The sequence below is a fragment of the Patella vulgata genome, chromosome 6, assembly GCF_932274485.2.
Source record: "Patella vulgata chromosome 6, xgPatVulg1.2, whole genome shotgun sequence".
Lineage (NCBI taxonomy): Eukaryota > Metazoa > Mollusca > Gastropoda > Patellidae > Patella > Patella vulgata.
In genome coordinates this window covers 18,678,456-18,701,037 of record NC_065884.2, presented here as the reverse complement: position 1 = coordinate 18,701,037, position 22,582 = coordinate 18,678,456, and the positions used below count along the sequence as shown (strand labels likewise).

The following is a 22,582-nucleotide window of genomic DNA, read 5'->3' as shown; positions in this document are numbered from 1 at the left end:
TTTTATTTTTATGAAATAATTCCACCCGTTCTACTTTTTGTAACATTTCTATTTTATTCATATCTAATAATAATTGTTCGGTTATTTCTAAGATTTCTAAGTTATCTAAATTTGGGTTACGAATCGTACAAACCAATGTTCCTTGTACCATTTAGATTTTCAAATAATTGTCTGTAGAAGCACGATGATATTTTAAATCTGCGTTAGATTGTGATTTGCAGCTATAAAGCTTAACTGTCCATTGAAAAATTGAACTTTCAACACCATGTATTTTAAAAACTTTATTCAGTTGGAAAAACAATGTGATGTCAAACAAACTAATAATAACAAACAAAACGATATCATCACTTGACTATTAGTTAAGATTGATGGATAATAACCAAAAATGAGATATCATAAGTTCATTCTCAGATAAGATTGATTGATAACTACAAAAATGAGAAAAAAAAACCCCAAAAACCATGATTCGTAGTTCAGACTGACTGAAAGATATAATATCGTAGTTTGATTCTTAATTCAGGCTGATTGAATGACATATCATAGTTTGAATTTTAGCTAAGATTGATAAACAATAACATATCATAGTTTGAATATTAGCTAAGATTCCTAAACAATGACATATCATAGTTTGATTTTCAGCTAAGATTGATCAATAATAACAAACACCACAGTAAAACTGTCCAACAAAATGTAGACGAAAAATAAAAGTCTCATGGGCTTTAGATGGGTTTAAGACTTTTCTCAGATCTTGTGAGACATCTGGTTTTATAAAGTACTGTATACTCCATGACTCTTTGCCGAAATCAGTACACGCAGACCATGCATGGGTTTACCATATCGTGTTTTCTTTTAAAACACAGATTGCCATTTTAATGTTTAGAACACGTATCCACAATCAAAACGTCCTTAGCGAAGACACACTTTGGGAATAATATTGGCATGAATCATAGTATATTGTTTAAAAGATTACCTATTTGTATGATTTAATTGATTTGCTTGGCTCAATATCAATAGTTGAATGTATTTGTAGCAGGGGTGTAGGCCTAACTATATGGTGTGTTGTGTAATTGTGGTAATAGTGGTGTTTCGAATTTAAATCTACTATCCAAGTTCCTACTGGTATGGTCGTGGGGAATTCTTTTTAGCTCACTCGGTACAGACGCAGAATATTTCTTTCGTCTTTAATGAAAGACACTAAACTCTAATTAAGAGTAACAACCCATTAAGTAATTATCATAAGCATTTGTTTGGCTTCTAATTCTGCCCCATGCTAACCTTTGGTATCTAGAGCGCCCACGAGCCATTGTATGTCCCTTGAATGTAATAACAACATAGGCGTATTTTGATCTGAGCAAATATTATTGGTGTTACATTTTATATACATATTGTTTTCATAAAATAAAAATTAAAAAATAGTTTTCATTGATGGTGTTAAATGATGATTTTGTCACTTTAGTGTATTCCATATTCATACAGTGCAGGTCTGATTTCATTATAATTTGTAGATAACAAAAATAAAATAAAATGGGGTTTAACGTCCTAATTTTCTGAACCATTAGGGATTATGTCAAATAATACTATTATCGTCATCATAATATCATAAAGATAGGTTGCCAGGCAACGAAACATACGCCCACAGCAGCTAAATCGTCCGGGCAGTCAACAAGAGTTGTCGCATATTTTTACTTTTTTCGGTAATGAAACATTTATAATACACTAAAATCTGATTAAGAGCAATAACTTAGAAAACCATTAGAATTTGTTTGGTTTTTATAAAGTTCTGCCCCATGCTAACGTTTTGTATACAAAACTTTTAATACTGTATCATGGATTTAGCTGTTCCAAGTCATAAAAATTCATTGAAAATCAATATACTTGTTTGTCTCAAGATCTTAAACTCTGTGTATCAATCTGAAGTCAATCGGATATTAACTTTGGCCTCTAGAGCGTCCACAAGATTTTTCAAAGTGATCAAGGCCATAACTCTGACAGTAATTATCGTAAATTGCTGAAAATCAATAGGATTCTTCGTCTCATGACCTTAAGCACTGTGTATAAATTTAAAGTCAATAGGATATTAACTTTGACCTCTAGAGAGTCCACAAGATTTTTTGAAGTGATCAAGAGCCATAACTCTGGCAGTAATTATCAGAAATTGCTGAAAATCAATAGGCTTCTTCGTCTCATGACCTTAAACACTGTGTATAAATTTAAAATCAATCGGATATTAACTTTCGCCTCTAGAGGTCCACAAGATTTTTTGAAGTGATCAAGGGCCATAACTCTGGAAGTAATTATTGGAAATCGCTGAAAATCGATAGGCTTCTTCATCTCATGACCTTAAACACTGTGTATAAATTTAAAGTCAATCGGATATTAACTTTGGCCTCTAGAGCGTCCACAAGATTTTTTGAAGTGATCAAGTGTCATAACTCTGGCAGTAATTATCAGAAATCGCTGAAAATCAATAGGCTTCTTCGTCTCATGACCTTAAACACTGTGTATAAATTTAAAGTCAATCGGATATTAACTTTGACCTCTAGAGCGCCAAAAGATTTTTTGAAGTGATCAAGGGCCATAACTCTCGCAGTAATTATCGGAAATCGCTGAAAATCAATAGGCTTCTTCGTCTCATGACCTTAAACACTGTATAAATTTAAAGTCAATCGGATATTAACTTTGGCCTCTAGAGCGTCCACAAGATTTTTTTTAGTGATCAAGGGCCATAACTCTGGCAGTAATTATCGGAAATCGCTGAAAATCAACAGGCTTCTTTGTCTCATGACCTTAAACACTGTGTATAAATTTAAAGTCAATCGGATATTAACTTTGGCCTCTAGAGCGTCTACAAGATTTTTTGAAGTGATCAAGGGCCATAACTCTGGCAGTAATTATTGGAAATCGCTGAAAATCAATTGGCTTCTTCGTCTCATGGTCTTAAACACTGTATATAAATTTAAAGTCAATCGGATATTCACTTTAGTCTCTAGAGCGTCCACAAGCAATTGTGGACGCCGGACCGACGGACGGACGGACGGGCGGACGGGGGCGACGACAATATACGACCACATTTCAATGTGGGCGTATAAAAACATACATAAATCTTCAAACAAATAATAGCACCGATATTAAAAGCACTAGGAAGTCAATGTATAGGCTATGCTGCTAATGGCGAATAACTTGTTCTTACAAAAGTTATCCGAATTTATCCACTGGAGGTATTTTAACTATACTATAGGATGGATTCTGCTTGTTTTCTATATTAATACTGCAAATTTCTGTAGGCAATTCTGATCACACGTTAAAGGTGCCTTAAGTTTGTAGCATTAAAGTCTTCTACTTATAGTACCGTGTGTTCATTGTTCTCATTTACTTCTGGATAGTTTAAAGGCGCATGTTCTGCATTATGCATTGAAGACAGTCGACGTTTTATTGAATTTTCTACTATAATCTCGATATTATCACCTTTCTCTGATAATGGCGGAAGGGATGATTTACATAATTTGTAGGTAACCATGGTACAACACGCATGACTTAACATATTTGATCCAGTCCTAAGTCGATCACTGAAAGAGAAATGGCAATAGTTTAATATACATGTATAGTAAACTAGTTGAAAATTAACATATAATTATTAAATAGTTAGAAATTACATATTTTGATACCGTTATGATAAATAACCTTTGATATATATCTACTTAAATAATTACATACTAGTACATATACATATATGACAACTGTATAGCATTATCCTTTAATTATAACATGTTTTGTCTGCTCGCGTATCGGAAATACCACAAACTAATTTTCGCGACTACACTAATTTGCTTTTAACTGATATTCCCCACTGGGTATCTCGAGTACCATGCTAGAATTCCAACGGTTGTTATGAAAGATAGTTTGCCAGGCAACGAAACATGGGAGAGAGAGAGAGGGAGAGAGAGAAATGGGGTTTAACGTCCACTCGACACAAACTAGGTCATTTCGGGACTGGGTCATTTCGGAAACATACGCTCACAGCAGCCAAGTCGTCCCGACAATCCACAAGAGTTGTCCCAAATTTTTCGTTCGTTGACACTAAATATTTGTTTGGCCCCCATGTTAACGTTTATCACATAACCATGTAATATCACGAATTTATCTGTCCAATCTTCATCTCACGATAATGAACACGGTGTATCAATTTAAATTCAATCGGGTGATAAATCTCGTTTCTAGAGTTCGGCAAGATTTTTAAAAGTGAATAAGGCCCTTAACTCTGGCAGTAATAATCGGAATACGTTAAAATGCAATAGGATTCTTCGATGCATGATCTTAAACACTGTGTAAACTAGTAGATTTAGAGTCACTCAGGTTGTCTCTAGAGCGTCCACAAGCAGACAAATGACTACAAAATACGACCATATGTCAATGTGGACGTATAGAAATGAATCCTATCGAAAGGCTGAACCCCTTGTACTCTGCAGGACAGATGCTGTTCCAAAGTAGCAGAACAAGTTTCATTTATTTTCAGCCAAATCAAAGGGGTCCTGCTTATTTTTTTCCCCATAATTAATCTGACATATTAAAAGTGAGAATGATTAAATACGTAGTGACCGACCAACCGATGAAAGAAAGGTAATAATAATAAAGGTTGGATAGTGCACATAGCATTTAGATAACCCAAATGAAAACAATAATACGCATACAATAATTTAGATGTGGGGTTAAATTAGTTTAAATCAGTTAAATTAGAATAATAAATCGTTTAATTCCATGTAACTATTGTATAATTATCGTGAAAACATCTAATTCATCAATTCATGTTACTGCAAATACAGAGTTAAATGTAGACCCTAATATATTTTAGTAAATAAGATTGGTTGCCAGGCAAAAAAACATACGCCAACAGCAGCTAAATCGTCCGCGCGGTCGACAAGGGTTGTCGCATATTTATTCTTTTGTAGGTAATTAGGGGTATTCAATAGACAATTTCACACAGATGACATTACAATTTTCGTCGTTTGAGGGTTCACACAAGGTTCTAAAAACTAAAAGAAGGGTCGTAACTCTGGAAGTGATCTACAGAAATTGTTGAAATTCGACAGGCTTTTTCATTTTACTAATTCAAATAATGCATATAAATTTCATACAGATCGGATGATAACTTTTGTCATTCGAACGTTCACAAGGTTCAACAAAGTAAAACAAGGGCCATAACTCTAGAAGTAATTGGCGGAAATTGCTGACATTCAATAGACTTCTTCATTTCACTAATTTAAATGATGCATATGAATTTCATACAGATTGGGTGATAACTTTTGTCGTTCAAGCGTTCACAAGATTCAACAAAGTGAAACAAGGGCCATAACTCTAGATGTAATTAACGGAAATTTGCTGAAACTCAATAGGCTTGTTCGTTTTACTAATTTAAACGATACATATAAATTTCATACAGATCGGATAATAACTTTTGTCGTTAGAGCATTCACAAGGTACAACAAAGTGAAACAAGGGCCAGAACTCACGGCGTAATTAACGGAAATTGCTGATATTCAATAGGCTTCTTCGTTGCACTAATTTAAATGATGCATATCAATTTCAAACTGATCGGATGATAACTGCTGTTATTAGAGCCTTCACAAGATTCAACAAAGTGAAACAAGGGCCATAACTCTAGATTTAATTAACGGAAATTGCTGAAATTCAATAGGCTTGTTCGTTTTACTAATTTAAATGATGCATATAAATTTCATACAGATCGGAAATAACTTTTGTCGTTAGAGCATTCACAAGGTACAACAAAGTGAAACAAGGGCAAGAAATCAAGGCGTAATTAAAGGGAATTGCTGAAATTCAATAGGCTTCTTCGTTTCACTAATTTAAATGATGCATATCAATTTCAAACAGATCGGATGATAACTGTTGTCATTAGAGCGTTCACAAGATTCAACAAAGTGAAACAAGGGCCATAACTCTAGATGTAACAAACGGAAATTGCTGAAATTCAATAGGCTTCTTTGTTTTACTAATCTAAATGATGCATATAAATTTCATACAGATTGGTTGATAACTTTTGTCGTTAGAGCGTTCACAAGGTGCAACAAAGTGAAACAAGGGCCATAACTCCAGAATAAATAAACCGAAATTATTGAAATTAAATAGGCTTCTTCATCGCACTAATGCAAACAACATATATCAATTTCAAAACAATCAGATGATAAATGTAGTCTGTAGAGTGTTCACAAGAAATTGTGGACGACGGACGGACTGACGGACCGACAGACCGACAGACGGACGAAGGCGACGGCAAAATTGGTTGGAAGACCCTTTGCCAATCATTATCCTATTAGACCAACTGTCTAAAGTTTCATGATACTAACTTTCAGTTTGCATACGGGTTTGGCAAAAAGTCCTGGGAGCCTCGGCTTCTCAATGAGTAAGACACTCATTCACTAACCAACCAAGAAGTTCGATAGATCTCTGTATTGACAAGATACCACTGCTCGGGTCAAATGTTCTCCTATCACACCTCACTGTGTCTTCATGAACACCGTTGGTGCAGAAAAGTTGAACGCTAAACCCCATTTCAGTTTTCACGAATTTCGGTATGTGCAATTGCCTTGACAACCATGTCTATATAGTTCTAAGTCACTCACGGAATTTCTTATATGATTTAAGTAACTCGATTAAAAGCAAATCTAACGATCATTTCCGAACGGCCAAATATTTTCATTTGGAATTTTCAGACAAAGTATAAAAAGCTATATCGCCATATTCTATAGTGATGGTTTACATTCTTTTATTTAAAATATCCTGTAAATTCGGAGACTGTCCATTAAATATCAACCCAATGAATGGAAACACTGTTACATATCAAAGCGTATCATACATATGATTTACTCACAGTAGCCATTCCATAGCAAACAGAAGACCGATGTTATCAGCAGGAATACCTAGAGCTGTTAGATTAATTAATACGGCCATGACACCAGCACTTGGTACTGATGGTACAGCTAGTGATATCACCGTTGTTAGAATCCTGAAATTCAAAAGCAAAGACAATGCAAACAAAACCTTGCAATTGCATAGTGTATATTTCATGTAATAAACTCTACACAAGCACAAAGATAGAGTAAGGTAAGAATACGGATGTCACGAAAATTACTCATGTACCATATTCGGTAGAATGTTCTAAAAAAGCACAGACCATAATGAAAAAGAAATTTCAAACAGATAAGATGAAAACTTTTGTCGCTAGAGCATAAACCAGAGACTGGTCATAAACGGTTATCATGGCGACAAACGAGAAAAAGAGATGGCGGACAACGACTTAATCCCGTATGGTGTTAACACCACAGATAAAATGAGATGAAGAAATTGCATTTTAAGCACATTTTAATTTGCGATAAAAATAAGTCGATCATCCTGTGCCCTGTTGAATGGGATGATACACGAATTTGAGTCATTCTTAAGTTGCAATAAAAATAGGTCTGCGGTCTTGTGCTTTAGTAAATGACATGATACACGAATTTGAGCCAGTGTTAAGTTGCGATAAAAATATATGTTCTGTGGTCTGGTCTATGACACGAAACACGATAAATTACAACTACTCACCATATAAGCATAATTTTAGCAGCATCTAAATCATGATTTGCAAGTTGGGCTATAAATATACAGGCTGCAGTGATATACAATGAACTACCATCACGATTTATAGTTGAAGCTAAAGGTACTACGAATCTAGAAATTCTTTTATCTACTTTATTAGTCGTCTCTAAACGATTTAATGTTTCTGGAATTGCCACAGCTCTGAAGAAGAAAATAACACCTAACATAAAACAGACATTATAATAATTTGTCAATGGGAATTAAACATCAGATGTTTAACAAGTATGACTTACGATGAGGGGGTTATGGGCCTATTTATTCAATGGTTGTGTGTTAAAATCATTATTGTTGCGTGGTTATGTGTTATCCTCTCCATTTCTCAAATGAAATGAAATGGGGTTTAACGTCCTACTGTTCTGCGCCCCCATAGCATACGCCATACAGTGTGCTATAAGGGAATTTTTGCCCATACAGCGTCACTACGGTCTACTCTTATATATAATTTCAACTGCTAGGGGTTCCTTTATCCTTGTGTCAATATCCTTATTACTGTATTGTTACGTCTTAATACTAGCTGTTTTTATTTTCTGGACTCTCCAAAGTAACGAATCCAAAGTAAAGTACACTTACGAGCTAGCTGTAGCAACGGCAACCATCCATGGCCTGGACATACTGGCTAAAAACTTATAGGGATTAGTTCGCATTATAGCAAAATAATACAATGGTACGATCAGGAGTTGATATATAGCAATACCACAAAATATAGTCAAGGTGAACATCCCCATTGATTTAAACGTGTCCTCTAATCCACTAGATTTAACTAGAGCTACAGCTATAAGACTGGCAACACCAATAGGAGTCGACCTGAAATAAACATCACGTACATAAATTCCTCAAGAGATTAAAACAAAAATCAAATACTATTCAAGAAGAGTGAAGGGGGGGGGGGGGGTTAACGTGTGTGCTGCAGATCATAATAATTGTTATCTATGCAAGTCATGCGTTTGATCGATGTATTGCACTGGATAGGGAGTAGAGTCGCCTAGCTAACCCCGTAAGTTTTCTCGGGGTGTTGCAGCCCCCCCTACCAAATTCAAAAGCAATTATTGAAAGCAACGAAACATACATCATCGGTTCAGTGACTCGAACACTCCGCAAAGATTTTTTTAGTAGGTAATGGGAGCATTTATAAGATACTAGAACTGAACTTTAAACAATCTGTTCAGATTCCGCGATGTTCATCTAGTCATACACTCAAATACCAAACTCTACCATCCAAATCGCAAATAAAGGTCGCCAGACAACGAAACATACGTCCACATACCGGACATTTACAAGACATCAAAAAGCTACCAAGCTACTACACATGAAGTAATCATCAGAGATATTGAAAACTTTGGCTGTTAGAAGGTATCGAAAATAATAAATAAAACTCTCTATCTCTTGAACACCAGATTAGAACACTAGCCATCCAGAGGGATCACAATATGTAATCAAGGGCATTAATGACTGCGACATTAATTATCTGAAACCAAAATTCTTTTTCATCTCATGACCATAACCACTTTAGCCAGACGACGAACAGACGGACGGATATGGGGTTTCAAAATACGACCACATTTCAATTGAACTATCGAAATATACAGTTACGTCTACGTAAGCTCAAGGGTTTTCAATGGTGTAAAATGTTTGATTGAGGGGCTGAGACCAAGCGATATACATACCAGACCATTGTTCTAAGGATCTTTAAAATTATTTCACTAGCCGAGTGGAAGAACAAGAAGAAGGGTTTACCCAGTTCACCCACTGAAGTTGTTGCGATGCCAAAAAACAAACAACACACCACGATACCTGTTGATAAACACAAGATAATTAGGTAAAGAGTGCTGGGGAATTTTCTAAACATTTCGATTGTGATGAAAGGAATCCATTAAGATTAGTTCCCCACGTTTCCCTTCTAACTGAAATGGTTGAAACACGTGTTCACTGAAGGCTCATTTTAACTTTCAGAACCCACCGAATTCCGTATCATATCATTAAAGCATGCATGCGAGAAACCTATAATTCACACGAATAATAAATAATTCTGATTTAAATCTACTGGGTGGGCGAGAGGTAGGGTATGGGGGAGGGGGTAATCGTTTCGGTGTTTCATTGGGATCGATTCTTTTTAGTCTTTCATCTTACCTTTAGACATGTTGTGGACATTTATATTTGGATACATATATATGTACTGATATAGCAGTATAACCCACATTTCCCGTGGTGTTCCACGGGGTTCTATGCTTGGCCCATTCTATTCAATTTGCGTTTTACTATTACCCCAAAAAGGGGAATATTTCTATTAAATAAATGTCATTTAGAAATATTGAGCCTGTTTGTTATACTTACCAAGTACATTGGTAGAGTAGGCGATTCCTATTTTCTTGAGTTTAGTGATTACAGTTGAATTAACAAGGTCACTTGTTGTATTCATTTCAAGTACTTGTTTCTCTAATATTTCATACTTTGTTTGTGACTATAAATAAAAAGAAAGGCAAATATTCAAAATAGATTTAATTTAAATTTAAAAAAATATAATGCTAATTCAAACACATTAATGAAAAATACAACCACTTGTTGAAAGAACTCACTGAAATCAAGTTTGTTTTTGTGTTTCTTTTTAATATTATATATTTTTTAAAGAACTATTTAAGGCTATTTTTTACACACACAATCACACCCACACTTATTGTAATGTAAACAGCGGATAAGGGCCTTGTAGGCCTTTATCTAAGGCCTGTTATTTTATTACCTGCTGAAAACAAGCAGCTACTATATTGTCGGGAAAAACATTCCTGTAGAAGATACATTATACATAAACAACACTAATGACTACTAATCAAAAGAAGGAACGGTGTGGATGATTAACAAACGATATTCATTTCATTCAAAAGTTAGATATATCATCTTGATATTAGTTCACCACTTGAAATATTTGATCTTTCTAACCCTTTTAATTAGTATTTTAGAATACTTATTCTAATAATTACTGTTTAAAAATATACACGAAAATATACACGGTGCTATTTGACACACTTATGGCATTTCACATATAATATCATGCAACTGTTCCAGCGAAATACTAATATTTCACTTTAAATTAGGAAACGTAAATAAATCAAAATAACTAATCGTGATAAAATAACTATTTACAGAAATTCTAACAACACCGATACAAAACTATATTGTTAACCTGAGTAAATCTGCGAATATATCAGCTGTTTCCATGACAGGTGCCTTTATTTCTCTTTGATTACTTGATGCAGACACGCCTTCACCTGTATAATCATACATCATTAAAACTTTATTCTGTGTTATGATAAAAACAATAATTTATTGGTTTAAGTGGTGAATCGTGTTTTAATTAGTTATACTAGCCGTGTTGGTCAACTGAACTTTAGTCTTAGCATGCATTAACCGTAGCTTACTCGCTACCAAGCTTAGAGTCAATATAACGTCCGTCTCTAGAGACAATTAGTTCAGGATAAAATCCGAAGCAATCTGATTAAAATACAGATCTATATTTCGTTTCGTTTTTTTTTATACTTTCGATGGCCTCTACTACATGAAGTAAAGACAAGTAAAACGAAATTTTAACCTATAAAATGCGAAACGAAATAGAATCTGGGTTTTAATCAGATTGAATCCGAAGCAGTGATATTTAATATGCCGTTTTGGTTTTAAATGTAAAACGGGATCGGCTTTATAAATTGACAGTCGTTACTAAGCAAGCAGTCGGAACTTTTTGACGAGTAGTGTTATTCATTATCTCTGTGAAGGAGGTCGTTAACCCAAACAGTCAGTATTTCTATGAATGCGTCTACAAGCTATTCAATGTTGCCATAACTCAGCAAAAGAACAAGACTGTCTTTCATGTAAAAACAACGCATTTTATCTGATGAACTGCATAGAAGACAATATTGTCGTCATAAGAAACGTCAGTGATTTCCAGGAATAACATGTAATAAAGTACATTTACCTGGTCTTATAATTAGTGCCATCCCCATGCCAACCAGACACGGTAAACAATTTGTAATAATTATGTAAACCAGCGCTACCACACTGATTTTGCCATTTGACTTGGGATCCAGTGACGCCGTTCCTGTATGAATAGAATAACATATGTATTGTATACAAGATTTCATGCCAGGCAACGAAACATACGCCCGCGCTGTCCGTAAAGGATGCAGCATATGTATTATTTTTGTCGGCAGTTGGACCATTTACATGGCACTAAAACGTAACCAAGAGTAACGACCCTTAAACTAATTATCATAAATAATTGAAAGTAGATAGGATAATTAATTTTTTGCTAGGGCGTTCACAAGATTTTACAAGGAGAACAGGGGACACGACTCTAGAAGTAATTAACGGAAATTGTTGAAATTCAGTAAGCCTTATCTTCTCAGTAATGTAAACTATAGGATCGGACAATAAATGTAGTCTGTAGAGTTTTCACAAGAAATTATGGATGCGAGATAGATGGACAGGGGCGACAATAATACGCGACCACATTTCAATGTGAGCTTATAAAAAGAAAATCAAAACTTCGTTGCTATCAAAAGCAGTTTCTAAAATACCCGAATATGTTTTTACAAAATTGAATGCTTAATTTTATTGTATTACATACCTGCTATAACACTACAAATAATTAAAGGTAAAATCATCATCTTTAAACTTCTCATATACATCTCACCTGGGATACCTTTAAATATAAATACAATATAAGATATGAATTTCTCCTGGGATACCTTTAGACATTGGAGGCGGGTATATTCCATGCAGTGTGCTGTAAGGACAATTTTGCCCGGACAGCGGCTCTACTCTTTCAAATTCCAACTGTTAGGGGTCCCAATTTGGACATCGAACCTCGTGATTTTCGTCCCATCTCAACGACTAGACGTTGTACCTTGCCAGGCCATCCATCATGCACCACTGACAACGGGAAACCACCAAGGAAAAAAACGAGGATTTCTTTTTTGGCCAACACAGGTACTGACTATTGAATCCTAACCAGTGGTCAAATACATGATAAGCGAATCAATATATTAATAAATTCTCAATTTTACATTCAAGTTTGAAGAAAATGTCCATATCCCTACGGATGGGAACAAACAGATTTTTTTTTACCAATTTTGCAAGGATACGGTAGCACAAAAACAATCCCACGATACATGCTGAGCAAATTTATATAATCATTAAATTTGATCTTTTCTTTTGAGACCGAGTAACCTATTTAATAGGAATGGGCACCACCCAAGGATAATGTTCTACGAACAACTTTTTTTGAACAGATTGGAATAAACACCGTTCTGGAAGTTTTCTGTAACAAAGGTTGCCAGGCATTTACATGACACTTTCAACTGGTCAAGGGTAACAAACCATGAAGTAATTATCAAAACTAATTATTCAGAAATCAATAGGAGTCTTCTCTCATGAACATAAACACTGTGTGTAAATCGCAAGTCAATCGGATGATAAGGCTTTGCAAAATAATCAAGGGCCACAGCTCCGAATGTACTTGCGGGAAGTCGTTTGAAATTGTGTACAAATTTCGGATGACATCTTTAACCTTTGTGGGTGACGAGCGGGCGTGGGAGACGACAATAATGAGGACGTGTAATAGGCTGTGTAATTGTGGAGGGGGCGTGATAAGAAAGCAACGAGCTTGTATATCTGTGTGGGTCGTGATATACGCTTAGTGAGAACGTAGCAAAGAGTGAACATTTCTGAGAACGTGGAAAAGAGTGAACATTTCCGAGGTTTTGCGCGTACGGATAGCGTGGCTGCCTTCACAGTAAGACTTGGCGGTTTTATCTGCATTTCACCGCGACCACACGGCGCTCTATCGAAATTCTGCGTGTAGCAAGCGCGTAGCGAGGTCTTCGCTATGTGTGAAGGGAGCTTTAACCAAATGGATAGATGGTTCACATGTAATGACCTATTATAATATATATGTTATATGACCTTGCTGTACTGTTATGTTAATGGATATCGTTATTTACCAGCTTATGGCATTGACCTACAAACGGTACACCAGCATGCAAGGTTATTCTCCTACATCTGACGGTAAATTTCCCCTCTCGTCTTCAACTTGCATAGCTTATAAACACATTGCATATATTATAGATTACTAAAATTACATTATTTCCATGTCCATGTTGTCGCAATATAGCCGGGTTGGAGCTGACGTGCCATAAAACCACATTTCATTTCATTTGTCCATGTTGTACTTGAGAGTGATAGCAGAAGTGGAGGATACATGGTGAAAATAGTGTTAAATTTAAAAATCTCGGTCACTGGAATGCCAGGCTTTGGGTCTTAGAAATATGTAACTCTGGCAACAAACTAGAAATGATTGTAAAAGCATCGCAAATAAAATCTATTTCTGTAGTGTTCACCCAAAGAACTAGAATACGGAATTGCCATGGTGTATACGCTCGATGCTGTATTTCTAAAACTGAGAACTCACTTTATTAATTGCCAGCAACACCCTTGTCGGTGTCAATAATTACAGTAAATATGTCTGAATTATTTTTAGAATTTAGACAATATATATCTATCCCTTTAACACAATGCTTCCCGTCGAGTATATAATTAATTGTCTAGTTATGTATCGTAGTTTTCTCGGTCACCAATTAACCCAATAAATGTTTCACAGATAATTGTTGATATCTTTATAATGACAGCCACCCTGCTTTAAAATCCGTCGGCTCAGCTGTAGCATAACTGTTTCCGTCGCATGTAAGACCCACTATGATGACATTAATGTTTTGTTTTGATCACATGACCGTCAGCGATCAGTACTAGATTAAATTAGAACATCTGATTTCTGTAAAGTAGTAAAATGAAGACGACTATGAGGCCTAATGCCAACTGTCAATGGTTCTTTTATGAGCACGCTGTGTAGACCCTTGCTTTTTTAGTCCTATCCAAACGACTAGACACTATATTTGCCAGGACCCCCGTCTTACATCATTGACCGAGAAACATTCTCATCTAACACCGGGATCGAACTCCGGATCTGTTGGTTAGTGGGGCTTTGCCTTTTTAGAGTACTTCATTTGTCTGAAATTCTCAAATGTTGAACAAAACCTCGTATGTCCAGCCAGTTTCATGAGAGAATAGTCATAATAATCAAGAATCAAGAGTCTCCGGCAGTTATTACCTCTGGGATAGTACATGTGACATAGAAACAACATCAATGATAGGTAGAAGAATTTGCCCTGGGCTGCGGCGTTTTCGACTACTTTTCGTCTAATTCCAACTGTTAAAAGTAATTTTACGTTCGCGTCAATGTGTACACGGGGTTGTTTTTTTTTCGTAGTATCCCAACGACCAACTGTTGGGGAATACTCATGTTATGATATTGGTTGGGTATTCCTGTGATTACAGGTAACTATCTAGATAACGCCCCCGTCAGACCGGGGTGGCGTCCTTACTGCGCTGCTGCGACCATAAGGCGACCAAAAAATACACATGATCGCCGGCAAACGTGAAGACAATACGAGAAAATGTCCCAAAGAATTACAAACTTGAAAAAAGGCCCGTTGTCACAGCTTACAGGCCAGATTTCAGAACCTTGGCGTTTGCTTTGAATATGCTTAAAACAAACGCCGTGACTCGGCGATCATTGGCGACCATGGATACCACAGCACGATATCTGGCGTTTCCACCATGCTTTTACCACGCGTATGGCGATCTTAGCAGTAAGGACACTAATCCGGTCTGACGGGGGTATATCCACTGTGAAAATTCATAACGCTTTAACATTTGTATTAGGTCAGTGGAGAAACAAATAATACCAACCATATTATTTTGCTATAAAACACGTGTTATTTATTATATCATTTCAAATTTCAATGTAGGCCATTTTTAAAAAAGATAGATTGCCTCTAAATGAAACATGCACCAGTGTTGGCTGTAAGATTAAACCAACCGGTATACATTTCCTTCCTGTTTATACTTTATGAGGACAAGGTTTATTTATATCACTAAGGAATTTCTATGCCTTGAAATTGATGTTTTCTGGGGTTTTTTTTTTCAAATATATGTGGATACATTTATCATTTGCTGAGGTTTCTCGTCCAATCCAGGCGACAGTAGAACCGCGCCGCTCAACGGATTTAACCGACTAAACCAGTTATTTGTGTTCTCATATACACATGTGGATATCAGATTACTTTAATGATAACAGTAGACTTTATTCAGTAGACAAACGAATTGTTCTTATATTTTAGTGCAAACAAATATAGAACTATTTTGTATCACTAATCAAGTTATTTTAAACACAGAGTTTCACCCGTCGATTCGTCGACCAAATCTATCGACTGGAGAGGCTACGGCGGACGATTGATTGGTATAGGAGTTTAGCTGGATCAGTCCGGGACTAACATTAAAATTTGTATATCTTTTATTTCAGTAATTCGCTTGGGTATGGTGGCTGATTGGTATCATGTCGTAATGTCGTGATGTCGCCTTTCATAACGCGACAACCCGACATCACGACATTTCTACCCGACAACACGACAACCCGACATCACGACATTTCTACCCGACATCACGACATTTTACCCGACATTACGACACTAAAAATGTCGTGATGTCGGGTAAAAATGTCGTGTTATCGGGTTGTCGTGATGTCGAGTTGTCGACTTCCATGATCAATGTTATAAGCGGCCACGATGATATTCATAACAAAAAACTGGCAATTAAGAAAATGGTTGATCAAGTGGAAGTAGATTCACACTCACCATAGGCGTACGAGGCGGGGGGGGGGGGGGGCGGGAGGGCAGCGCCCCCCCCCCCCCCCCCCGAAATATTTTCATGAAAAAAAATAGAAATCTGAAAAGAGCTCAGAATTGTGAGATCTTGTGAGATCGGTCATTAGCCGAGGAGTTGTTGAAAATGGGGTGGGGGTAGGGGTATGGCCTTGTCGGGGAAGGCTATGGTCTTGTCGGGAATGAATGCTCAGTTTGTCGGGAAGCGTCGCGCCGTCTGTCGGGTTTTGAATATTTTTAATAATATGGAAGCGGAAAGAAAGCAGTCCAGTCAATGATGAACACGTACGCCATCTGAATAGAACTAGCACGTACACATGGCCTTTCTCAGTTCTTGACTGTGTTCCTGTATACTGGCATCCAACTCCATGCACCGGACGAGCCCAGTGATAGAAGTGATCTGAAAAGCAGTATAAACTCTCTGTTTATGCCTTCCCTGATAAAAAAATGTGAAGTCTCATAAAATGAAAAATGTGGCAAAAGTAAATCGTTCGACTTGTTCTTTGTTTTCGTAGTAATAGAGCTTGTATTTTAAAGATGACTTTTACCAGTTTTTATGCTGCAACTGACATAATTTACTACCCACTCCAAATTACTAGAAAGTATTCGAAATGCCTGGAAATCGCGTCTACGGCCGTCTGGTTTTCAAAATTTTATGGGGGAGGCCCCCCAGACCCCTCGTCGGACGCTTAGCGCCTCCGGCGCCCAGGGACTCTAAAGAAATATATTTGTCGGGAAAATATGCTGGCCCCCCAAACAAGTTCGGCCACGGACGCCTATGACACTCACAGTGCAGTTTGAGTTGCATTCGTATCCATTTGTATACGTCCACATTCATAATGTGAACCGTCTTCATTAGCTCAGTCGGAGCAGAACAGTAGGACGTTAAACCCCATTTCATTTCATAATATGAACATATTATGAAGCCGCCCTTGTCTGTGTGTCTGTCATTGAGTCAAGTGGTGTGGTTTCCAGCCCAAGCTTGTACATGACAAAGAGTAGGGTCGTCTGTCTAACCTCGTGGGTTTTCCCCGGGTCCCCCGGTTTCCTCCGACTGCCGAAGACCCCTACGCGCGAGTGAATTATTGAAATAAAATTGAACCATATGTTAGTCCCGAAATGACCTAGTTTGTGTCGAGTGGACGTTAAACCTCTCTCTCTCTCTCTCTCTCTCTCTCTCTCTCTCATGAGAGGTTATTGTGTCCCAAAACATCGACCAATCAAATTGCTTATCTCTGCTTAGCCTTAGGAAAATCATAAATAAACAAGAAGATTATGAACATGTTAACGATTGTATACAGAGTCAGTTAAAAGCCTGATTAAATAAATGTGTTTTAAGTTGTTTTTTAAACGAATATAGAGATTTATTTTATGATCAGTAGTGGAATACCGCGATTTATCAGTGAAATAAAAGTGTTATTCCACTGGCTAGCAGTAGTCCATGTTGTTTTTACCTAAAATGATTGTAAAATCATAAAATAAATAGAACATTTGTCGTTTTGTCGTGAATAACATATTTTATTTTATCTCTAAGCAAGAAAACGTTTATATTTTCACTCATGCTACGCATTCGTGAAAATATAAGTTTTCTTGCTTCTCGATGAAATAAAATATGTTATTCACTCTAAAACGACAAATATCCTCTATGTACAACATGGTCAAGATATAACGCGACAACCCGACATCACGACAACCCGACATTTTTACCCGACATCACGACATTTTTACCCGACATTACGACATTTTTAGTGTCGTAATGTCGGGTAAAAATGTCGTGATGTCGGGTAAAAATGTCGTGGTGTCGGGTTGTCGTAATGTCGGGTAGAAATGTCGTGATGTCGGGTTGTCGGGTAGTTGGGTTGTCGCGTTATGAAAGGCGACATCACGACATTACGACATGATACCAATCAGCCACCATACTTAGGCGCATTGGTCCCAATCAGAGGATGGGAAACCCGGGGAAACGACGTCTGGGACAGGACATGTTGGGATAGAAACCACACCACTCGTCTCAATAAAAGAAGAGGGGTTACATATGCCATGCATTTTCTCCAACTCAATTCATTTATGAATAAAGCATCGTTTATTTTTTTTAAAAAAAATTGATGGCAGAAACACACCCACATATCGTATGAAATTCATATTGTTTACATTAGTGAAGTTACGTGAAAGCTGATGAATTTGAAGAAACTTGAGGGCGTTTGAAAACATAGGATTGAACCATTCGGCACATCATGAAATATCTACTTCGTGAATGTATCTCTTTCCTTCCTAAATGGCCGCCATATTTAAAAATTAGTATATAATTATGAGGTTCTACTTCGTTTCATGTCTACCATACACAAAAAGACTAAAATAAACCTTTTCAATTTTATAAAATGAAAGGGGAATAAATAGTTCAATAAATTCTCGAAGTATACATAATTGTTGTTTCGACTAAAATCGTCCATTTAGGTATTAAAATGTCGGTCAACTAGCTTAGTGTCTCATTGTTGACAGAGTAAGTTTAATGTGAGGTTTGAACTAACTACACACCCCTGAACACTTAGTAATATTGTCGTCACGTATTATATCTTGGTGTTTTATTTTAAAGTTTAATGTTATCTGCCCAGAGTTCAAAAAACTTGACCGGGAATGGGAATGGAGCAATCACTCTGGCCAGCCAAAGATAAACATGACTGATTACCTGAGCTCTCTCTCTCTCAATAGCCCTACTGCTAAAACCAGTAGTGACGACACGTGTTACACTGTCCTTCAGATTTTACTGTTACTTTTGTATTCCTGGTTGTTTTCAAATTTGAGTGAAGTCTGTGTCACTACTGTACAGCGCAGTGGACGCTTACGGCTGGCTCCCGGATCAATTCACTTGATTTGATATTTGGTGCAATGTCTATTTTCTGTCCTGTCCGCAGGTTTATCTTGTAGAATTTTGTTTTACGTGTAGTGCCGTCCTCCTGCACTTACTATTTAGAGGTAAAAGGGAGCCGCGGTGGTTCAATGAGTAAGACGCTAGCTCGCTAACCAGGCTGTCTCGGCTTTTGGCTCCCGGTGTTGGCCGAGAAAGATCCGCGGGATTTTCCGGTGTGATAAACCGAGTTCCCGTGTACACATTGGCGTGCACGTAAATGAACACTTGACAGCTGGAATTCGAAATAAGAGTAGAATGTAGCACCGCTGCGCTGTCCGGGCAAAATTCCACTTATATTGTGTATGGATTAGACGGATAACTGAGGCCTCGTGTATACATTTAAGTGGTGTACGTCCGTCTTCATTCGCCTAGTCGGTGCGGAATAGTAGGACGTTAAACATATAGACAATCATAGAAATACAAGTTTTAGTCTAAAATGTCCCAAATGTGCTATTAGAAAATGAAACTCAACAAATGCATAATATGTTATCCGGAAGTATACCTAAAACATAACAGTTTCTGAAACATCCTCAGATATTAGGAGACCAAACTTAACCAATGGCTTACGTCTATGCTGCGATCTGAGCCTTTGTCGTTAACATAAACGGGCCAAACGTTTAAATGCACTGTTAAACGATTTGTCATATTAAGTATTTCATCATTACTTAACGACCTGTGGAAGTAAACATGACCGTTTTATTAATGATACTTATCGGCAATAAATACATAAGTTAACCTTATGACCTTTATACGTTTTACAGTTTTAGGATTAAGCCTTAAATGTGGTTTTATTGGCAATGACTATTATTGCAGCTTCTATATTTCAACAAAAGATAGCTTTTCGTACCATCCGAACCGCTACATACTCTTCATACCAGGTCATTTGCACCAATGACAAAGGAGAACCACACTTGAAAATCCCGGGCATGACAAGGGAAAACCACTCTGGAAAATCCCGGGCAACTTACTATGTGAACACTGGGAGAGAGCCTCGGACCTCCTTCTTAGTGAGCCACCGCCTCATTTAACTTAAACCACGTGTGTTTGAAAAATGGGCGAAACAATATTCCTGAAAGAACAGGAAAACACCGAGTTTCGAGCGAACGCCCTTTTTTTTAAAAAAAAAATGTAATAAATCAAGCTTTTTTTTAAAATGTAAAACGGGGGCGGATCCAGAAATTTTTGCAGGAGGAGGTTTGCCAGACCCTTTACGTAAAAATCGAGAGTCGTCATTTTGAGATCTACCTTTGCCAAAGTGAGTTTGTTCTTTCACTATACCCCCCCCCACCCCATACACACACATTTTCATGCCCAAACAAAAATCGAAAAAAAAAACCCCAAAAAAACCCAAAAAAACAGCAAAAGCGAAAGTTAAAGTTAAAATTTACTAAAGTTTTTGAGCGTATCCCTGCTATGAGATTTACATTTTCATATTTTACATATAAAAAGACCTACGATCCACACGACATAAAACCAAGCTAAGAACCCCAGGCCTACGACCTATGCCATAATAAACCAAACAAAACAATTTATTTAGGTCTAATGTCTGAGGGCATGTATCCTATCCCTCTAAGAGATTTTATAGTTTCTACTTCCATTCTTAACTTTCTATTTAAGAGGGAAAAACAACAACTACCTACCTAACCATATTATTGCATCTTGAGACATTTCCGTTTCCCTTAATCCAACTCCGAGAGCAAACCCAACTGTAGCTCCAAGGACCGTTAAAATCACTAATAGATTGTTCTGCAATACTCCTAACCACCATTGTCTAGTGCACGCATCTCCACCTCTAGCCATGCTGTTGTCCTGAGTTTAAAACAGTTAGTTGTAAAAGTTGTAACACCGAAGTCAGTCATTCATACTCCCAGCACAAGCTGATTGTGTCTCAGAAATTAGAGCAACACAGATTGACTAGTACTCATACCAGATCCTCTTCGACTGTCACGTGATACATAGACCGTTTAGTATTACAATATGGTGTAGCCAGAAATACAATGAACTGTTTAAGTTATCACGAATATGAGAAACGTTAGCCGCACAGGATGGAATAAATTATAATATAAGACGCAGGTCAAGATTATTAGAGATAATAATGGACCACGGTGTTGTCGTTTTAAGCCACATGTGTTACAGATTAAAAAGCCACAAAGCGCTTCTCTCAAAAACATCATATGGTGTTGTCACACGTGTCATTTGTTACACAACGAGTTTAGGGGCCGATTTTTTAAAATCTAGAATTAAACATAGAAATGGGCCTGTGCGTACAATCTCGGCATTAATAAAAAAACATCAGTGGTGATTACCTAGATAAAATACGTAATATACGCAATAAAATGCATAAAGTAACACTAAGTATCCCAGTAGAATTCAGATCATATTGTCAATACAGCTGTTCGCCGATCGTTATCTCTACTGAAAGCAGTTTTATTCAAGTTGACATCGAGTTCATGTCAAATTATGATCGTTATTGATTTTGTTATGGGGGGGGGGGGGCTTAAATCCGCGCCTGATGAACGTATATAATAGTGGATGACTTCAAATTTTAACATTTTATGTGCACCTACAGTATACCACAATCCATCACTTTTACAGGACAATTTCTATTATTAGCAAATTATTCTTTGAAAATGTAAATGTTTTGATGGTTGTAATAGTATTGCTTTGCAGATTAGGTTACTATGGGGAAAGCCTTGTGGAGTTCATCGTGTACAAATTGGCGTGCACGTAAAAGAACCCATGATAGTTGCAGTTCGAAATAAATTCCCCGCATAGTACAACGTATGGCGTATGCCCGTCTTCATTAACACAGACAAACCAAGTTTGGTCTGGATGTTTGTTTTTCGGAGTTGTTGGAAAAGCAGACCCCAAGATACACATAATTGCCGAAACAATTTATGTTTTGTTTTTGGTTTTTTTTCTGTTGATCAATTATGAAAATCGTGATTTTTTTTTATTTAGTTAGGGTATGGTGATAAGCTAAACGGCACAGCATTTGTTAAGATGGCCAAGACTATTTTGTAAACCAGATTAAATAGTGGGGAGCACGGCCAGGTCATCTGCAAAGAACAGGTGGGCGGTATCAAGATATTGTAGAGAGAGGGGGTGTATTTACATTAGTGACATAAAACTGCAGGTCGTTAATACATATATTAAATAGTACACGACTTAACACACACCCCTGTTTCACGCCCATGAATAAATCTATGACATTGTAGATTCCTTTAATATGAAATGAACAGAACTGGGGTTCAACGTCCGA

At 36.9% G+C, this 22,582-nt stretch overlaps 1 protein-coding gene across 3 annotated transcripts; it reads right to left on the bottom strand.

The window, feature by feature from the left end:
- Nucleotides 1-266: 266 nt before the first annotated feature.
- LOC126823998 (excitatory amino acid transporter) lies at nucleotides 267-21,241 on the bottom strand. 3 transcript variants are annotated; one of them, XM_050553072.2, is made up of 11 exons: nucleotides 20,961-21,241; nucleotides 12,263-12,337; nucleotides 11,612-11,734; nucleotides 10,826-10,910; nucleotides 10,385-10,427; nucleotides 9,982-10,108; nucleotides 9,315-9,441; nucleotides 8,221-8,454; nucleotides 7,597-7,791; nucleotides 6,887-7,021; nucleotides 267-3,566 (listed from the first exon to the last, which is right to left on the bottom strand). In XM_050553072.2, exons 1-11 carry the CDS (start codon nucleotides 21,118-21,120, stop codon nucleotides 3,341-3,343), a joined length of 1,530 nt encoding a protein of 509 aa, XP_050409029.1. In that variant the 5' UTR covers nucleotides 21,121-21,241; the 3' UTR covers nucleotides 267-3,340. The 3 variants fall into 3 exon arrangements, with proteins under 3 accessions (XP_050409029.1, XP_050409030.1, XP_055957993.1); XM_050553073.2 differs by lacking the exons at nucleotides 12,263-12,337; nucleotides 20,961-21,241 and having other exon boundaries at nucleotides 10,385-10,910; nucleotides 11,612-11,675; XM_056102018.1 differs by lacking the exons at nucleotides 10,385-10,427; nucleotides 11,612-11,734; nucleotides 12,263-12,337; nucleotides 20,961-21,241 and having other exon boundaries at nucleotides 10,826-10,913.
- Between the last annotated feature and the right edge of the window lie 1,341 nt (nucleotides 21,242-22,582).

What these genes read in the sequence shown, in the direction of transcription:
- LOC126823998 (XM_050553072.2), bottom strand. Translation starts at nt 21,120, where the DNA reads ATGGCTAGAGGTGGAGATGCGTGCACTAGACAATGGTGGTTAGGAGTA. An exon ending in AGATGCAATAATATGGTTAG is followed by an intron (nt 12,338 to 20,960) that starts GTAGGTAGTTGT and finishes TTATATTTAAAG; the next exon opens with GTATCCCAGGTGAGATGTAT. An exon ending in GGCACTAATTATAAGACCAG is followed by an intron (nt 10,911 to 11,611) that starts GTAAATGTACTT and finishes ATGATTATACAG; the next exon opens with GTGAAGGCGTGTCTGCATCA.